General features: G+C 45.0%; 1 protein-coding gene across 1 annotated transcript; it reads left to right on the forward strand.

Annotated features, from left to right (window-relative positions):
- Nucleotides 1–12,708: 12,708 nt before the first annotated feature.
- LOC138771048 (acyl-coenzyme A thioesterase 1-like) lies at nt 12,709–19,560 on the forward strand. Its single transcript, XM_069950475.1, has 3 exons — nt 12,709–13,328; nt 14,808–15,010; nt 17,606–19,560. Exons 1-3 carry the CDS (start codon nt 12,782–12,784, stop codon nt 18,179–18,181), a joined length of 1,326 nt encoding a protein of 441 aa, XP_069806576.1. The 5' UTR covers nt 12,709–12,781; the 3' UTR covers nt 18,182–19,560.
- Nucleotides 19,561–20,794: the final 1,234 nt, after the last annotated feature.

Here is a 20,794-nt window from a genome sequence, read left to right on the forward strand (position 1 = left end):
CTGTAACACCACACAGCACACTGTATTCTCTACCTGTAACACCACACAGCACACTGTATTCTCTACCTGTAACACCACACAGCACGCTGTATTCTCTACCTGTAACACCACACAGCACACTGTATTCTCTACCTGTAACACCACACAGCACACTGTATTCTCTACCTGTAACACCACACAGCACACTGTATTCTCTACCTGTAACACCACACAGCGCACTGTATTCTCTACCTGTAACACCACACAGCACGCTGTATTCTCTACCTGTAACACCACACAGCACCCTGTATTCTCTACCTGTAAGATCACACAGCACGCTGTATTCTCTACCTGTAACACCACACAGCACGCTATATTCTCTACCTGTAACACCACACAGCACGCTGTATTCTCTACCTGTAACACCACACAGCACCCTGTATTCTCTACCTGTAAGATCACACAGCACGCTGTATTCTCTACCTGTAACACCACACAGCACACTGTATTCTCTACCTGTAACACCACACAGCACTCTGTATTCTCTACCTGTAACACCACACAGCACCCTGTATTCTCTACCTGTAACACCACACATCACGCTGTATTCTCTACCTGTAACACCACACAGCACACTGTATTCTCTACCTGTAACACCACACAGCACACTGTATTCTCTACATATAACACCACACAGCGCTCTGTATTCTCTACCTGTAACACCACACAGCATGCTGTATTCTCTACCTGTAACACCCCACAGCACATTGTATTCTTTACCTGTAACACCACACAGCACACTGTATTCTCTACCTGTAACGCTGATATTGGAATAAAGTAAAGAACTTTTTGAATTTTTTTTTCTTTTCATTTTCACGTACATATTATGATCAAGCATTTGTTATCTTTGAAGTTGAGCCCTACAATAAGGCTCTGATCCTCTCTGCCGTTTAGCATAATTTACTTGTGTTACTGCATCATTTCTGTGAATACGCTGCAGTACTGCGATGACACTCCAACATGTGTGAACGCAGCCCTAATTTCACAATTAGAGAAATCAGTGCAACACCTACTTCTGGCCAGTCAGAGATGGTGAATCACTCAGGGGATTGGGGGATCCAGCCAAGCCTCCTGGTAGATCACGTCCTGCCCCCTGTCTGCATCATCAGCCTGATTTTAGCAAACACACACAATGTGAGAAGGAGGCATGGAAGATTTGTCTCCTGGGGGGGATAGCAGAAGGATCAGATGACAATGTGAATTGGCACAGGGGCCATTTTTTTCACTTCCTGGATTTCTATCAGCTACCAGCTGTGGCAGAACCGCACAGATATGGTAATACATTGTATAGACTCATGTACATTTAATAGAAAACAAGTTTTTCTTATCTGGAGTTCCACTTTAACAAACATATTTTAGGAGTACAGGGGACTGTGATTCCTATCATCTGGGATAATTGGCTGGTAACCTCGGACCAAAAATTTGCAATCAACCGACAAGCCCATATCATGTGCCAAAAGTCGGATCTGGGGTGTCTACATCTGTGGCATTCCTCTGATTGGTACCGACCTATTCTGTGCATACACACCGGGATGATATAGCTTTGAAATGTGTGGTGGTCGCTTAGGTGGTGTAGATGTTGTGGTGGTCTTGCACCTCCGGTGTGGAAGCGACACGGCCGGTCACTTGCCAAATGATAAGGTTTGACCCCAGTTCTATGGTGGTTGGCCGAGATGTAGCCGGACTCTATGGTGTTATGTCATGACGCCAGTGCCGATTGAGCACACAGGTATGGTGGCACACCTGCTTTTTTTTTTTAAAGGGCCAGTTACACCTTGTTCACATGTGGACAGTGACCTGCCGGGTTTTTAAGGGGGTCCCTTGGGCTGTTGTCACGGTGGTCCGGAGTGGAGTAGTGACCCACCCGGACTATTGGTACTGCCTCCCACAAAAAGGGCAAATGTCCCAAGGAAGGTGTGTGTGCTGTGTTGGTGCTTGATGAGAAATCACAGAGTCTCTTTAAAGGAGAAGTTCAGCCAAAAGTATTTTTTTTTTTTTATCAATTCTTTATTTTCCAATTTCGTTTTACAGTTAACAGGGTATAACATTCAGATACAAAGTAAGACAAAGCACGTTGCACATCAATGGTCTATTTACATCACAGTGAGGATGTCAGGGGAGAGATCACGACATCTGTGTGTATCGGGAGGAGTTACAACAGTCGCAAAAGGCAATGGGTGGTAGATTCAAGGCTTCAGTAAGACTGTGCTTCCCCAATTTCGTTACAACGTGTTTATCTATAAACTAGGGTAATATAGGTACCATATTTTGTAAGAAAGCATATAAATCACATATAACATATAACATGTAGGACTGGGATACACAGAGACCAGACAAGACCCAGTAGGGAAGGGGGAGGGGGGAAGGCTGGGAGGGTCCTAGAGAGAAATATGCATGTGAGAGAACGGTATATGATATCATAGTCTCTTTAAATATTGCATCAAATGTCATATCCAATACAAGTGTCTATATATTACAGTTGACTATCCAGATCTAGTACGATATTCACTGGGGGTTGAGTCCACAGCTGCTGCTCCATTTACGATCCGTGTGTCTTAGGGTGGAGGCAAGTTCGAGTCTCTGTAGGAGATCCAAGGTTTCCATGTGGATTGAAAGTCTTTTTGTGTGCAAGAGATGATGCAGGTTAATTCTTCCAATCTACTTATTTGGTTCACTTTTTCATGCCATTGTTTTATCGTGGGTACTGTCTGACTCAGCCAGTGGAGTGGTATTAATAGCTTTGCTGCAGAGATTAAATGTGCAAATAAGGAGTAGTTGGACATATTAATGTGTTTAGGAGCCCCATTCGGGCGTAATCCCAAAGCTATGGTTTCTAAAGTGAGTGTTATATTTGATGCGCAGATCGTGTTTATTTCATTTGCTATTCCTGCCCAATATGTAGCAATTTGTGGGCATGACCACCATATATGAGCTATTGACCCCACTTCTTTTTGGCACCTCCAACAGGCGTTAGAGTCAGACAGCCCCATACGATATAGGTGTTCAGGCGTCTTATACCAGCGAGTTAACAATTTAAAGTGATTTTCCTTTATCTTTATACATCTAGAGAAACCATGTGCATTACACAAAATCTGTTTCTTTTCTGTATCTGAGAATTTCCTTTTTAAATCGCTTTCCCATGACATAAGGTAAATAGGATATCCGCTGGTTTTGTTTCGTAACAGTTGATTAGTGTAGGCAGCCAATTTGTGTTTTGTTTTGGGTCTGGTGACGAAGAGCCGTTCAAGCCATGTTAGTTCTCTCCATTTGCTAGTTTTGCGTATGAACTTGTCACATGTTTGTTGGATCGAATGTAAATGTAAAAAATGTAGTGTGTTGTTAGGTGTCAAGGCCTGTATAGTAGAGGCTTCTGGTGTTTGCATGTTTGGAAATAGGTCTATTAGGGGTATTTTATTTAGGGAGGACCAGATTGGGTTCACGTATTGTGTGTGGGGGTCAAGGGCATATGGGAGGACAGAGCTTGGTGCTATGTATGCCACAGAATCGGGTGTTTTTAAGTCTTTATAGTGTCCCAGGACTGTTTTTAACATGCCCGTTAGGAGTGGGTTTTTAGTGTTGGTTATGTCTAGCTTGGTTATGTGCCACAACGTATTGATACCTTTAGTCCCTAATTGTTTTAATTCTAGTTCCTGTCCCGCTAACAAACTTGTCCCGGACGTTACCTCGACCCATCTCTGAAGTTGTATCGCTTTATAATAAAGTGTTATGTCGGGGAGGCCAAGTCCACCGTCCCGTTTCTTCTGAATAAGGAGATTGTATGAGAGTCTAGGTCGTCTCTGAGCCCAAAGGAAGCTAGAGAATAGTTTTTTCCAATTCATGAGATATGGTCCAGGTAAGTCCATCGGGAGCATTTGCATCATATATAGGATAGACGGTACTATATACGTTTGAAGTAGGTTTTTCCTGCCCATCCACGAGAGGAATGGGATTTTATATGTGGATAGTTGTGTTTTTAGTTTGTTATAGAGGGTTAGGTAGTTAAGTTCGAATAATCGTTTTAAATTTTTGGGTAAGTTAATTCCTAAGTATTTTATATGGCTCCCCTGCCAGTGGAAAGGGGATGTAGCCTGGAGAAGGGACGCTAGTGAAGTCGGGACAGAAACGTTCAGTATTTCGGATTTGCTATAATTCACCTTGAAATTGGAGAGGGAGCCGAAGTGGTCTAAGATCTGTTGTACGCGGGGGAGTGCTTGTGCTGGGTTTGTGATCATGAGAAGCAGATCATCCGCAAATGCCGCCGCGAGGTGTGTGTGCCCTTCTACGGTTAGCCCATGGATCTCACTATCCTGCCTCAACGCCTGCAGAAGTGTTTCCATGACCAGTATGTATAGTGTGGGGGAGAGAGGGCAACCTTGTCTGGTACCATTAGTAATACAGAAGGGTGGCGAAAGGACTCCATTGACCCGCACCTTTGCACTAGGCGCTGTATAGAGTGATAGAACAGCCTGTACAAATTGGGTTGGAAAGCCAAACTTGAGAAGAGTGCGGGACATGAAATCCCACGCCACCCTATCAAAAGCTTTTTCAGCATCTGTTCCCAGCAGTAGTAGGGGGATGTTATTAGATTTTGCATAATGCATGGCTTGGATGACTCTAATGGCGTTGTGTTTGCCCTCTCTCCCCTTCACAAACCCCGTCTGGTCTGTGTGTATTATGTCTGGAAGGAGAGTTCCCATTCTTTTAGCTAGGAGTTTTGCCCAGATTTTCAGATCTAAGTTTAGTAGTGATATTGGTCTGTAACTTGAACAGAGTAGGGGGTTTTTCCCTTCTTTTGGGAGTATAGTGATATGGGCTTCTAGGGATTGAGGCGGGAGGTGAGATCCATTTAGCAGAGAGTTACATAATTTCGTGAGGTGTGGTATAAGGATGGTGTGAAATTTCTTATAGTATACCAGTGAGAACCCGTCTGGGCCTGGGCTTTTCCCGGGAGGGAATGAGAGTAAGACCTCTCTCACTTCCTCTTCAGTGAAGGGAGAGGTGAGGGCCTGCCTATTTTCTTCTGTCAGATTGGGTAGGTGTAATTTTTGTAGGAATTCGTCTATGTGTTGTTCTCTGTTGTCTGTTTGTGTGGGGGTCAAATTATAAAGGGACTCATAAAATGTGCTAAATGTTGAGGCTATTTCTTTTGTTGTGGTCACTGTAGTGTCTGATAGATTGTTAATTTTATGGATATACGCTTTCTCTTTTCTCTTTTTTATCATTGCTGACATCAGCTTCCCTCCTTTGTCCCCATGTGCATATAGGCGCTGCTTAAAAAACAATGACTTAGCCGCTGTCTGTCTATTTAGAACATCCTTGAGACCTTCCCTCGCAGCAGACAACTGATCCCATGTCTCCTGTAGACCGTCCCTTTTATGTTTATGTTCTAAGGACATTATCAGTTGTAAGCGCGTGGAAATATCTTTTCTGGCATCAGCCTTAGTTTTAGAGCCTAGTGCGATTAGGAGGCCCCTAATGTATGCTTTGTGTGTCTCCCAGGTTGTTGCTATGGCAACATCTGGGGTTGAGTTAATCTGGAAGAATTCAGAAAGCTTTTCAGACAGAGCGTCAACGTTCACTTGTTTGCTGAGCAGCGACTCGTTTAACCTCCAAGTCCAGTCCCTTTTAGGGAGACAGTCCAAGGATAGAGAGATATGGATTGGGGAGTGGTCTGAAACTGTAGTAGGTGCGATATTTGCTGAGTTAAGAGAGGGCAAGAGGCTATCATGTATAAATAAGTAGTCGAGTCTTTGATATGATTTGTGCGGGACTGAGTAAAATGTATAGTCTCTTGTCGTGGGATGTAGTAGTCGCCATGTGTCAACCAATTGCAGGAGCTCCAATTTGTTGTGCAGTCTACGGAGCGCTTTATCTGAGATACATGAGCGCTTGGTAGAGGCGTCCATTATTGGATGCAGTGCAATGTTGAGGTCTGTGCCTAGTATGATTGGGCCTTCAGCGAAGGCAGCCAGTTCTTCCAGTGTTTGTAGAAGCCAAGTGACTTGGCGTGTGTTGGGGGTGTAGATATTTGCCAATGTACATGTGGTGTGTCCTATTTTACCTTTCAAGAACAAGGCTCTACCGTCACCAGAGTCAAAGCGGGAGATGAGCGTGAAGGGAAGATCCTTCTGGATTGCGATAGTCACTCCTTTGGATGCAGAGTTGTTACTACAGCTGTGAAACCAATGGGAGAAATAGGTATTAGGCAATTTGGGTACTCGGTCTTGTTTGAAATGAGTTTCCTGCATAAATGCAATAGAAACCCTGTCTCTTTTCATTAGGGTAAACACATGGTTTCTCTTGTTGGGGGATCCTAGGCCTTTCACATTATAAGAAGAAATCAGAACTTCAGCCATGGATGTGTGTCCATTTTGAGCCAAAGGTCTATTCTTCTCACATACGGATTCCAGAACCAAGAAGGGGGTGTATAGGTGCTAGAGAGAGGAAAAACATGGGGGGGAGTGACACAAGGGGGGTATTGGGTGTGACAAGACAGAGACATAGACAAAAACTTAAACAAACTGAGCCAGAACCATTTGCTAGGTGCTATGTATAACCTAAAGCTCAATAGAGCGTCGAGGAAGAAGGTGCTCAGGAAGAAGGTGCTCAGGAAGAGGGGGGGATAAATCATCCTGAGCCGAGTGCGGCGGCAACGTCCACCTATAACTGTGGTGTACTGTAAGTCGCGAGTAACTTAGGCATTCACTTTTATAGATATCTGTATAATAAGAACAGAGAGCAGAGAGCAGAAAGAGGGAGGGGGGGGGGGTAGATCAGGTGTGAGAGGGGGAGGAGGTGGAGGGGACAGGAGGGAGAGGGGGGGGGGAAGGCGGGGGAGGGGGGGGGGGGAGGGGGGGGAAGGGGGGGGGGGAGGGGGGGGGAGGGGAGAGGGGGGGGGAGGGAGGGGGGGGAGGGGTGGGGGAAGGGAGGGAGGAAAAGGGGGGGGGGAGGAGTGGGGGGGGGGAAGGGGGGGGGAGGAGAGGGGAGGGGAAGAGAGGGGGGGGGGGGAGGGGGGATTGAAAGGAGGCAATATCAAAAAATGCTGCCATATATCACAAAACTTTAGTGGGTTAGTTTAAACAAGAACCTTAAAACTTGAGTGGTAAAAGGATCTATGAAAAATCAGATGTTTCTATGCATTTAGGAAGATGTAAGTAATGCATTAGTTCGGAGCTACCACATATTGTCTACGGCGAAATGCCGGTATCCAGATACTTCTCCATTTGTAGCATTGTTCAAGCCGGGTCTTCTGGCATGGGATCAGCTGGAAGGAGCTGTGCCTTTCTTGCTTTGGGTGACTTCTGCTTGTCTACTTTGGTCCACGGGATCATTTTTGGTATTTGAGGCAGGTCTTGGCACAGCTGCACGGGTAGCCAGGAGGGTATGTCTATAGGTGGTATGTCCAGCTTGAGCCAGGCTTCAGGTAGGTCAGCGGGAGATCTTATGATAATGCGCCTGTTGTCTTTCTGGATTGAGAGCCCAAACGGGTATATCCATGAATATATGATCTTTTTCTCTCTAAGTTTCTGGAGTAGAGGTTGGAGTATGCGCCTCTTGGCCAGAGTAGATGCAGCAATGTCTTGAAATAAGTGTACAGTATGTGACTCAAATTGCACCTCACCTTCTTCTCTGCTAGCTCTCAGTATCGCCGCCGCGTCCACGAATCTCAGCAGACCACATATAATATCACGGGGCGGTTCGTTAGATTTCGGCAGAGGTCTCAAGGCCCTATGCACTCTTTCCACTGTTATTTCCCGGGCCCTGTCAGCGCCAAGCAGGTTGGTGAAAAGCTGCGCCATTACTGCGGGTAGTGCTTCCGGTGCATAGGTTTCGGGCAGGCCCTTGAGTCTAATATTCTTTCTCCTGCTCCTGTTTTCTTGATCCTCTATCAGTAAAAAGGATTTGTTGAGCTGGTCTTCTTGTTGTTGCAAGGTGCGTGCAACCGAGTCACAGAAAGTAACAGTCTCTGTCAGCACAGTTTCAGCCTGTTCTGTCCTCTGGCCAATATGGCGGATATCAGATTTTATTTCAGCTAGTTCCTGTAATATCGGGGACATAGCGTCTTGCATGGACGTCTGTATTGCCCTCTGCACAATCTTTCTCATCATAGCTTTGGTAAGAGATGGAGTATCACTCACGCTTTGGCCTCCCGCTTCAGAGCCGCTTTCTGACTCCTCATGCTCGCTGGCGGCTGCCGGCGCCATTTTGAGCTTATATGCTGGGCTGCGCCCGGTCTTCTTTTTTAGGAATTTATCCATGTCCGCTTGTCCTCTTCCGACTCTGGGGGTGCTCGGTGTGTCTCTGGACTTGTCTCTGCTCTCCTTTCTCATTTTGAGGTGTTTGGAATGCCGTTAGAAGTGGTGTAGTGCCGCCGCTGTGGAGAGCTAAGCAATCACGCCGCCATCCAGCTCTGCGGTCAGGCTCCGCCCCCCCAAAAGTATTTTTTAATATGTTATTACTAGTGATGAGCGAGCATGCACATCTGAGCTTGGTACTCTTTCAAACATTAGGGTACTCGATGGAACTCGTTACTCAGACGAGCATCTCGCGATTCTCGAGAAAATCTCATCATCCGTTTCCTCTAAGATTGGGCGCTATTTCTCAGCCAATAAACATGAAGGACACTCTTTGGTACATCCTGCGATGACATGGGACCCATACATGTCGATAGCAGTGATTGGTTGGCCAAATCAGATGACCCTGCCATATAAAAAGCGCAGCCGGCAAGGCTCGGCTCACATGCATGCTGGAAGAGATTAGGGGCAGAGCTGTTGCTGGTCAGGGAGAGCGTTAGGGAGGGAATTAGCATTCTAATAGGCAGGGAATACTAGCGAAACAACCAAACAGCCCTTGTAAGGGCTTCAAATCGTATTACTACAGACTGCTGGCTGGGACTTGCAGTGCAGCTACCACGATTTCAGCAGCACACTGTGGGGATCGGCTGCTGGCAGAAAGGGGACATTAGGTGTTGCATACAGACCCCTAAGAAGTGCTCAGTACTATTTTATTGGGACCTCTACTATATTTTCTGATTTCTGTATTTCTTACACAAGGCATATCTAAGTTCACTAATGCTTGCTCAGTGTAAAGGGAGCCAGCAGGGGAGCCACCACTACCATGCTAACCACTACCAGCATCCGTAGGCATATGAGTGCTAAACACCCCACTCAGTGGAACCAAGGCCGTTCACTTAGTTAGTGATCCTTCCCCTGTGTCACGTGCTGGCTCTGTCAGTCCCCCCGCCCAGGCCCTAGGCAAGAGCGCCTCCCGCCCTACATCCACCCCTTCACCTCCACTATGCTCAAAGTCAGACTCCAGACTGCTGGCTGGGACATGCAGTGCAGCTACCAAGATTTTAGCAACACATTGTGGTGATCGGCTGCTGGCAGAATAATAATTGTACCTGTGCTGACAGGCTAAGGTTTTTTAATTTTTTTTTTTTTAATTTATTTCTTATTGAAGCCATATCCAAGCTCATTGCTAATTACCCTGTGTAATTAGCAGTGAGCTTGGATGCGTGTGACAAGGGGCGGAACCTGGTGGCGGCTCTGCAACTCGGCAGCCTCACACATGTACCATGCCTGGCCCATGTCTTCAACCTAGTGTTGCTGCCGTTCCTTAAAACCTACCCCAATTTGGCTGACTTGCTCACCAAGGTGCATCTGTGCGCATTTCCGCAAGTCAACCAGGGAAAGTTAATCCAACTGCTACAGTCAAATTCAAAGTCAAATTCAAACTCAAAACAGCGCTGGGGTGAGAAGTGGGGAGTCACATGATGCAGGGAATGCTACCCCAACTGCTTCAGTCAAATTCAAAGTCGAAACAGCGGTGGGGGGAAAAGTGGGGGGTCACATTATGCAGGGAATGTTACCCCAACTGCTACAGTCAAATTCAATTTAGCATTCTTGTCTTGTCAATTTCAAACCATATTATCTGTGGATGTCATCTTACGGGTTTCCTCTGCCGTCCTCTCACCAGTACCGTCTACCTTTTTTTCGATGTTGTAGCCGTTTTGAAGGCAGGATTGACCAGGCCTTTCACCAGTAGCTTCTATCCTTACTTGAATGTTGTATTAGCCTTTTTGAAGGCAGGATTGACCAGGCCTTTCACCAGTATTTTCTATCCTTCCTTGGATGTTGTAGTAGCCTTTTTGAAGGCAGGATTGACCAGGCCTTTCACCAGTAGCTTCTATCCTACCTTGGATGTTGTAGTAGCCTTTTTGAAGGCAGGATTGACCAGGCCTTTCACCAGTAGCTTCTATGCTTCCTTGAATGTTGTATTAGCCTTTTTGAAGGCAGGATTGACCAGGCCTTTCACCAGTACCGTCTACCTTCCTTGGATATTGTAGCCTTTTTGAAGGCAGAATTGACCAGTTCTTTTTAATAGACTGGCTACCGCACTTGCCCTCTCTTAGAGACTCTTTAAAGGATTTAAAGGAAAGTGTATTCATTTGCTCAAATCAAATTCCGGGGCCTCTTAAGAAGACTGTATTGTTATTCTTTGTCCCTGCCTCCAAAGATATGCCTCTCACGCACAACTGCATGAGGGTGTGAGGCTAAATATAGCCATAATCCGGCTATTTTTATTGGATGATTGTATTGTCCATCTTGGTCTGGGTCTGTGGTGTCAGGCTAAGTTTTTGGGTGGTTCATATGCTACCGGTGTTTGAATGGTTCCCTGTGTCCTCACCGCCTTGCTGTGTCAGGCTAAATTTTATGGTGGTTCATATGCTACCTCTGTTTTTAATGGTTCTCTGTGTCCTCACCGCCATGCTGTGTCAGGCTAAATTTTGTGGTGGTTCATATGCTACCTCTATTTTTAATGGTTCTCTGTGTCCTCACCGCCATGCTGTGTCAGGCAAAGTTTTTGGGTGGTTCATCATATGCTACCTCTGTTTTAATGGTTCTCTGTGTTCTCACTGCCATGCTGTGTCAGGCTTTTTGGGTGGTTCATATGCCTACCTCTGTTTTAACCACTTAACGACGCATGACGGGTATACTCGTCAAGCGACCGTTAAGGGGGATCAGAGAGGGATCCCAGCGTGAGCCCTCTCTGCAGCCCGCGGTCCCCGGTTGCTATGTGCAGCCAGGGACCGCAGGTATTAGCCGCCACGGCCGGCTAATTAACTATTCAAATGCAGCAGTCAAAGCTGACAGCTGCATTTGGATAGTATATGTGCCCCCTCTCCCTGGTGTCTAGTGGGGGATCTCCCCCCCGCAATGCAATTATGGAGGGGAGATCCGTTCTAATGAGCCGGCCGGGGCTCAGGGTCGGAATGATGCTGATCCCGGCTCCGCAATCTATGTAGATGGTCTGCAGCAGACCATTATAATAGAGCACCGATGTGATGGATCGGTACTCTATTATATACACAGCCTTGATCTCAATGGGAGATCAGTGCTGTGTATATAGAAATCCCCCAGGGGGCTTCTAATTACTGTATGTAAAAAAAAGAATAAAGTGTTTTTATTAATAAATAACCCCCTCCCCTAATAAAAGTCCAAATCACCCCCCTTTTCCCATTTTATAAATACAAATAAATAAATAAACAAACATGTTTGGTATAGCTGCATGCGTAATCGCCCAAAATATTAATTTATTTAATTCACGATCCCTCACAAAACGGTGTAAGTGCAAAAAAATTCCAAAGTGCAAAATTGCGCATTTTTGGTCGCATCAAATCATGAAAAATTGTAATAAAAAGCGATCAAAAAGTCGCATATGCGCAAGCAAGGTACCGATAGAAAGAACACATCATGGCGCAAAAAATTACACCTCACACAGCCCCATAGATCAAAGGATAAAAGTGCTATAAGCATTGGAATAGAGCGATTTTTAAGAAACATTTATTTCCTGTAAAAGGTTTTAATTTCTTACAAGCCATCACAGAAAATAAAAGTTATACATGTTTTAATTGTACCGACTTGAGGAACATATACAACAGGTCAGTTTGGCTATAGCTGTATCCCAGTTTTCCAGGCGGTCCTTCCACTGTATCCACCCTCTCCACGGAGCGGGCAGATAGCGGGAATCATTACCGAGAGGTCAGGTTCGTACGAACCCGAACCGAACTCGGTTTGGACCATCCCTAGTCAGGACCTTGTGCACTGCTTTTTTTTTTTTTTTTTGGGGGGGGGGGGGGGGGGGGGGGGGGTCATTCTGAGATTGGAAGGAAGGACCCAGTAAGAGGGGAAGAGAGGCAGGAGTGCCCGGGGCTGGTGAGGTGTGTGTATGGGCAGGCATTTATCCCTAATGACACCCTGGAGTCCCGCAGCCTCAGTGTAGAGGTCGGTGGTTATCAGTGCAGGAGCGGATAGGGTTAAAAAGCAGAACGCAGGACACCTGTGCGCTATCAGCTCCTGCACTGATAACCTCTGACCTCTGTACTGAGGCTGCAGGACGCCGTGCCCTAGGTTAAGACAGCCCTTCCTCCCACTTAGGTTGAGAAGAGTTTCTATAGGACAGAAGTCACAGAATCATGTGACCAGTGATGTCACACCTTCTAACATTTTAGCTTCTACTGAATCTACCTAGTTGTGACAGTTTGACGCGTTCTGTAATCTTTTACCTTGGTCTGCTGATCACGTGATTTCAGTTTCGTACGCCTGCATCATGTGTCACGTGACTTATTTTCTACGCTTGCTAAATCTATCTATACTGAACCTTGTCTGATCTGTAATCTACTGAGTGGGTCTGTGAGGCAGTCACGTGATCGCACGATGCGGCCGGGTGATTTGGAGTGATGCTGCGTGTAGTATCTGCTCGCTGTGCTGCTGCAGGGCTGGGGAGACCCCGTGCTGTGTATAGTATACGCCGCCCAGTATGCCTGTCAGTGTCTCCTCACTCAGGGCTGGCGGATGAGAAGCTGCACGTCCGAGTCCAGGGGCTGAGTCCTAGCGAGCCGGTGACTCTGAGGGCCGTGGTGGTGGATGAGCAGGGCTGCCTCTTCGACTCCTGTGCACACTATGCGGCTGACAGCTGCGGCACTGTAGATGTGCAGAGGGATGCGGCCGTGGGGGGTGACTACACAGGAGTGCTGCCCATGGGGCTGCTATGGAGCTTGTCCCCCTCAGTCATGGAGAAGCCTTACCAGAGACTGCGGAAGAGGAGCGTGCACAAGGCCCCTATGGTGGTGGAGCTGCTGGTGCACAAGGGCCACACGGGCCCCAAGGCTCTACCGGGGGGAGTGCTGGCCAAAACCAGACTGGAGAGACTCTTCATGGCTCCTGGAGTGCGGAGGGTCAGGCTGAGGGAGGGGGCAGTCAGGGGCAGCTTGTTCTTACCCCCAGGTAATGATAGCACTGCTGCTGGGGAACCTGTAGGGGGCGTCAATGGGTGCGGTAATGCTATCCAGTACAGAGTAAGAAATAACACTAAGCATGCTGCCCATTGTTGCTGCAAGACTACAACTCCCAGCATGTCCATAAATCTATATTTATAGGGAAACTATCTGATATGGGCAAATAAGAATAACATGTTACCATTAGTATGTGTCCCCAGTGCAATGTTTTTTTCATTAAAATTTGCATTAATATAAAAAAAATCTGGGCTCTCTGCACACAGGGGACGGTACGTTACCAGTAAATGCACCGATCTGTCATCTCATGAACGTTCATCTGCCCCTCTGCAGTGATGTAATTCCTGATCCCTTTGAAATCCGGTAAGGGTATGTGCACACTACAGAATCTGGGCGGGTGATTCCATAGCTCGCAGACGCGCACATTTCCAATGGTCCCTTAGGCTTCATTCTGCCCGAAGAATGAACCCACTCATTCTTCGGGTGGGCGGCTGAATCTGGCAAGCCATAGAATAAAGCCTATTGGACCAACAAAGGTGCGATCGGGAACAATCTGCGGATGATCCGCCAGGATTCTGTAGTGTGTACATACCCTAACAACCTCTGCACAGCGGCCCTGTATGGTTAATGTGCAGATAATTCATGAATATTCATGAGGAGGTGTTATTACAAAAGGTTCCACCTAGGGGGGTAAAGTACTGCCAGCACTGATACGCATATATCCATGCTGCCAGTTTCCAGATGCCAAGCATCGCATACATACCTTAAGTGATGCTGTGTGATCCAGCATCTTTGGAAAAAAAAAATCATTATTTTGGGCTGTCTGGGTATGTGATACTGTCAGCGTCCGTCCCACTCTCTGGCTGCTTCTGTATCTTCAGGCTGCCCTGTTTTCTGCAGAATGATTGACAGCGGACTCACAGCCGGGGACAACCTGAAATGGGTCACTGACCCATTTCTGTGAGGCCAAATTAAAGAACGTTCTTCCGAAGATGCCAGATCACACAGCGTTGCTAAATGTATATATGAGATGCTTCTGGAAACTGGCAGCATATGCATACTCGTGCTGTCAGTTTCCCTTTGATAAATATGAATTCTACTGAAGAATGATGCATTGAGGACACGTAATAAAAGGAGCTTGTTAATCACTGTGCTGTTCCCTATTGGCCCATAGCAGCAGGTGAGGTCGATCTAGTTGTATTGTCATCTGAGATGTTATCCCCTACACATAGGATAGAAGAAAACAAGATGAGTGCTGGGAGTCAGATAGAGGATTACATCTCAGATAAGAATACCCCTTTAAAAACCAGGCATGCATGCAGGTGTACAATTATAAAAAAAAAAAAGGTTGTGGGATTCTCCGAGGTTTCCTGGCAATGAGTGAGGCTGGAAATCATAACGTCACTGGGCACTTTTTAGCATTTTTTTTTTTTTTATCAGGTTTTTTAACCATTTGTTGTTGCACTGCCAGGGGAGGGCTCCTATCCTGCTGTGATTGACATGTTCGGGGATGAAGGTGGCCTGGTCGAGTATCGTTCCAGCCTACTAGCCAGTCGAGGTATTGCTTCTCTGGCTTTGCCTTACTTTGCCTTTGAAGACCTCCCACCTGCAATGACTGAATTCCATCTGGAGTATTTTGAGGAAGCTGCAAACTTTCTTTCCCGCCATCCAAAAGTAAGACCCTGTCGAAATGTATAAGTATAAGGCCATGTTCACACAACGTAAGTTAATCACGACCATTGTCACCGATACGCAACAACGGCCGTGATTAATTCAAAACTTACGTGAGCTGAGGGGATCCTGGCCGGAATGTATATACATAGTATACACTCCGGCCGGGATCCCTATCGGCCACACAAAAAACTGACATGTCAGTTTTGTACGGCCGCTATTCATTAAATAGTGGCTGCACAAGCCTCACAGGTCACACAATGGAGCATGCAGCTCCGGCTATGGCACCCGCATCCCAATTCAGCACAAAGGAAGATCATCCGACCGGTACTGCAATACCGGGCGGGATGATCTTCACAAACACCAATCGTTCCCGGTCACAGAATTGCCGGTGTTTTACACCGTGTGAACATGGCCTAATAGTGTATAATGTTTGTACTGGAGTTCTCCATTTGTGTCTGGGTTTCTGGAAAGTGACAAGCCATCGTTGCATTTGTCAGCAAGGTTTCCAGAGATCAGGGTATTTATGAATGCAATACGGCAGCTCTAGAAAAACTAGGTGACAATCCCTCTTGGCGCCTATTGTGCTTGTTACTAAGCTTCTCCAGAATAACATATGACTGATAGACCTTATAAAAGTGTTTTTGCCATTCCAAAAAAAATAAATTGACATGTCTATTGATCGCTTAGAGTTTGAATGTTCTGACCCTGACTGAACGCTAAGAATAGCGGTAAGGATTTTTTGTGTTGAGCGCTTCTCTCCCCAGCTTGTAGCTGTAGTGTTGTGCTGTTGACTATATATATATATATATATATATATATATATATATATATATATATATACAGTTAGGGCCAGAAATATTTGGACAGTGACACAAGTTTTGTTATTTTAGCTGTTTACAAAAACATGTCTAGAAATACAATTCTATATATAATATGGGCTGAAAGTGCACACTCCCAGCTGCAATATGAGAGTTTCCACATCCAAATCGGAGAAAGGGTTTAGGAATCATAGCTCTGTAATGCATAGCCTCCTCTTTTTTTTCAAGGGACTAAAAGTAATTGGACAATGGACTCTTAAGGGCTGCAATTAACTCTGAAGGCATCTCCCTCTTTAACCTGTAATCAATGAAGTAGTTAAAAGGTCTGGGGTTGATTCCAGGTGTGTGGTTTTGCATTTGGAAGCTGTTGCTGTGACCAGACAACATGCGGTCAAAGGAACTCTCAATTGAGGTGAAGCAGAACATCCTGAGGCTGAAAAAAAGAAAAATCCATCAGAGAGATAGCAGACATGCTTGGAGTAGCAAAATCAACAGTCAGGTACATTCTGAGAAAAAAGGAATTGACTGGTGATCTTGGGAACTCAAAAAGGCCTGGGCGTCCACGGAAGACAACAGTGGTGGATGATCGCCGCATACTTTCTTTGGTGAAGAAGAACCTGTTCACAACATCAACTGAAGTCCAGAACACTCTCAGGGAAGTAGGTGTATCTGTCTCTAAGTCAACAGTAAAGAGAAGACTCCATGAAAGTAAATACAAAGGGTTCACATCTAGATGCAAACCATTCATCAATTCCAAAAATAGACAGGCCAGAGTTAAATTTGCCGAACAACACCTCAAGAAGCCAGCTCAGTTCTGGAAAAGTATTGTATGGACAGATGAGACAAAGATCAACCTGTACCAGAATGATGGGAAGAAAAAAGTTTGGAGAAGAAAGGGAACGACACATGATCGAAGGCACACCACATCCTCTGTAACACATGGTGGAGGCAACGTGATGGCATGGGCATGCATGGCTTTCAATGGCACTGGGTCACTTGTGTTTATTGATGACATAACAGCAGACAAGAGTAGCCGGATGAATTCTGAAGTGTACCGGGATATACTTTCAGCCCCGATTCAGCCAAATGCTACAAAGTTGATCGGACGGCGCTTCATAGTACAGATGGACAATGACCCCAAGCATACAGCCAAAGCTACCCAGGAGTTCATGAGTGCAAAAAAATGGAACATTCTGCAATGGCTAAGTCAATCACCAGATCTTAACCCAATTGAGCATGCATTTCACTTGCTCAAATCCAGACTTAAGACGGAAAGACCCACAAACAAGCAAGACCTGAAGGCTGCGGCTGTAAAGGCCTGGCAAAGCATTAAGAAGGAGGAAACCCAGCGTTTGGTGATGTCCATGGGTTCCAGACTTAAGGCAGTGATTGCCTCCAAAGGATTCACAACAAAATATTGAAAATTTGTCTGGGTTATGTTTATTTGTCCAATTACTTTTGAGCTCCTAAAATGTGGAGTGTTTGTAAAGAAATGTGTACAATTCCTACATTTTCTATCAGATATTTTTGTTCAACCCTTCAAATTAAACGTTACAATCTGCACTTGAATTCTGTTGTAGAGGTTTCATTTCAAATCCAATGCGGTGGCATGCAGAGCCCAACTCGCCAAAATTGTGTCACTGTCCAAATATTTCTGGCCCTAACTGTGTATATATATATATATATATATATATATATATATATATATATATATATATATATATATATTTATATTATTTTTAATTATATACCATTATGTATAATTTTTTTTTTTCAGACTCGAGGATCCGTAGTGGGTGTCATCGGAAGCGGTAAAGGAGCCGATCTGGCTCTGTCCATGATCACCTATCTACCCCAGGTGGTTGCAGCTGTCAGTATATCTGGTTGCTGTGCCAACACAGCTGCCCCTTTAAACTACAAAGATGTCACCATCCCAGCCTTGACGTATAACATGAGCCGGGTCCAGATCTTAGAAACTGCAGTGTTTAATGTCTCTGAAGCACTTGATGATCCTTTGGATCCAGCAAACCTAGACTGCCTCATCCCAGTGGAGAAAGCACAAGGTTCGTTTATGTTTATTGTAGGAGAAGATGATCTGAACTGGAAGAGCTCTGTCTATGCAAAGGTTGCCATGTCTCGCTTACAAGACAATGGGAAGAATAACTATGAAGTGCTCTCCTACCCAGGAGCTGGGCATCAGATTGACCCGCCATGTAGTCCTTTCTGCCCAGTTGCTATGGATAGAGTTCTGGGGGTGCCTATTTTAGGAGGAGGAGACCTTAAAGCTCACTGCCAAGCCCAGGAAGATTCCTGGCAGAAAATTCAGGACTTTTTTAGTGTACACTTGAAATAATAAAGAAACTGAACCAAGATGTTTGGCTCTTAAAGTGAACTACCTCTGTAAGGTAGCATAAAGCCAAGATTTACTGTTTACACCGTATACTTTATGCCCACGCTGTGATCATGTGTGCAATCACTATTTTATGATTTTTGTTTTGTTTGTTTCTGTAGTCAATGTAAGGGCCCTATTCCACGGGACGATTATCGTTCAGATTAACGTTAAATCGTTCAAATCTAAACGATAATCGTTCCTTTGAATAGCAGTTAACGATTAACGACCGAATGAGAAATCGTTGATCGTTTAATAAGACCTGGACCTATATTTATCGTTGCTCGTTCGCAAATCATTCGCATTGAATAAGATGTCGTTCGCAGTAGGGACGAACGCAATAGCGACAACAAGACGACCACAAGAATGATCATAAGTAACAATTATCGTTCCATGTAAATGGGTGAACGATTTCAGGTCTTTCGCAATAGCAGTCGTTTGGATCGTTTATCGTTAACGATTATGCGAACAATAAATGTTCCGTGGAATAGGGCCTTAACTCTTTGGGTGACAACCTTTTCACCAGTCTTCTCAATCATATCTGGTTTTGGATAAGCATGTAGGGGAAAGTAGAATAATAAAATAAAAACTATGTGGTCTTTTTTAGTAATTTTAATTGAATTGCAAAGCAGTTATCTAGTATTAACCCCTTCCTGTCAGTAATCTGTATATATATGTTCTTACTACACATACCCCGTGCAGTAGAAATGTATATATACGTGTGTGGGACCTGCAGCTGCGTCTCATTAACGCCGCAATCTGTAGCAAGGTAGCGTAAAAGGGAAAAAAAACACACACACCAGGATTGCTGACTTTATTAAATTATAAATCAGAAAAGAATTAATAAAAAGTGATCAAAATTTTTGTTACACCAATATGATATTAATAAATTAATTGAAATTAATAAAAACTAGAGATCATGGCCCAAAAATGTACACCCCAACCAGCCCTGTAGGTGGAAAAATAAAAGCGCTATGGCTTTTAGAAGGTGAGGAGGAACATTGCATTAAGGGGCATCAAAGGGCTTAGTCTTGAAGGGGTTAAAAAATATGGCCACTTTCTTCCACTCTTGTCTTCAGTTCAGGTGTTGCTTACAATTAAGCACCTTTGGGCAGAATGGTAGATTCCATATCATTCATGTCTGGCACATATATATATATATATATACTGTCCATACCAAGAGGTTATAATGAACTGTGACGCGACTGCGCGCATGAGCTTTTAATGTCGTTAAATGTTTGTACAGTCTTATTTTATAAGCCAAAATTTTTGCCCTCTCTATTTTAATTTGTAATTGAAGAAAAAAATATATTTTTGGGAAATAAATGTATTGTACTCAGAAATTCAGCCTTTGTATTATTTGACTTTGCACACAATGGTCAATTTTAACCAGTATATAGGTAACACATTTTAGCACCCAACTTTAGCACCCAGTCACTTTAAAATGATATTGTCACCTCCTTTACTTTTTGTGGTTCTCGACACCATCCACAATCTTAGATGCACAATCCATATATACTCTTATTAAGCCACAGCGCCTGGCACAACTCTTAGGTCTGGTGAAGCACGTTTGAACGTACAAAACAGCCTGGTGTGTGTCTGTGAAGTTGGCGTCCTTGCCTCCAGGTGCACACTAGCTGATGTGTAAGCTGCACTGAATATGGACTGAAATAAAGAAAACATGCTGAGTGGTGAGTGCCCTTGTTTTCTATACTCTGTACAATCCATATATACCTTTATAAAACTTGTCTGTGTCTTCTTTATGGCCTAAAATCCCTTTAGTTCATCAGTGGACAGTGTCTTCTAGATGGGGCTTAGCATCCGATGAGGTCCAGTGCTGTTAGTGCCTTATTACTTGGCCTGATATTCCGGATAGGGGAACACCAGTCTGCTTGATAATTACAAGTTTAATAATTGTGCAGCCATTCATGTTTCCCAGGGAGCAATGTACCTAGGATTTCGCTGCATTGTGCGCTTTAACCAGCAGCCGGCAGTGTTATCTTTGGCTGGTCTCCCTGAGATCAATGATCTGTTTCTCAATTGTGCAGCCCTTGCAAAGTGTAAAATAATAAATGTTATACATACCTCTCCATGCTCCCGGTGTTCTAGCTTCTGCCTGCTGCCGCTGGAACTTCTCTGCTGGTTTGTGAAGTGACAAGCTGCTCAGCCAATCACTGGCTGCAGCACTGTCCTGTCTTGTCTAGTGATTGGCTGAGCAGCAGCAACTGACTGGTGAGCCCTCCACAGAATCCGGGGCAACTGTTGGGGCCCATCGGACCTCACTCAGCAATGATCAATCATTGCTGAGTGAGCGACTGGGGAACAGGGCCCCTAGAGGTGCTGTGGGCCCCGGAACTTGTCTGACTAAGCAGGGTGCTGACTCCAACCCTGCAGATATGTATAAAGTTTATCTTTTTTTTTATTTACCCGCGCATCCCTATTACACAAAGCGATGCGTGATCGGCGGTCAAAGATTTTAGGCAGGATTAAACAACACAATCAGCTGATGATCGTTTTCATCAATTAATCGTTGTCTTTATTATACGGAGGGGGGCGTTAATATTGGTGTTCTATCCT

Source organism: Dendropsophus ebraccatus, chromosome 13 (assembly GCF_027789765.1).
Source record: "Dendropsophus ebraccatus isolate aDenEbr1 chromosome 13, aDenEbr1.pat, whole genome shotgun sequence".
Lineage (NCBI taxonomy): Eukaryota > Metazoa > Chordata > Amphibia > Anura > Hylidae > Dendropsophus > Dendropsophus ebraccatus.

Bases quoted from the DNA above. Each gene is read 5' to 3' on its own strand.
- LOC138771048 (XM_069950475.1), top strand. From the start codon at position 12,782: ATGCTGCGTGTAGTATCTGCTCGCTGTGCTGCTGCAGGGCTGGGGAGA. The intron at 13,329-14,807 runs GTAATGATAGCA...TTGCACTGCCAG, and splicing joins CAGCTTGTTCTTACCCCCAG to GGGAGGGCTCCTATCCTGCT. The intron at 15,011-17,605 runs GTAAGACCCTGT...TTTTTTTTTCAG, and splicing joins TTCTTTCCCGCCATCCAAAA to ACTCGAGGATCCGTAGTGGG.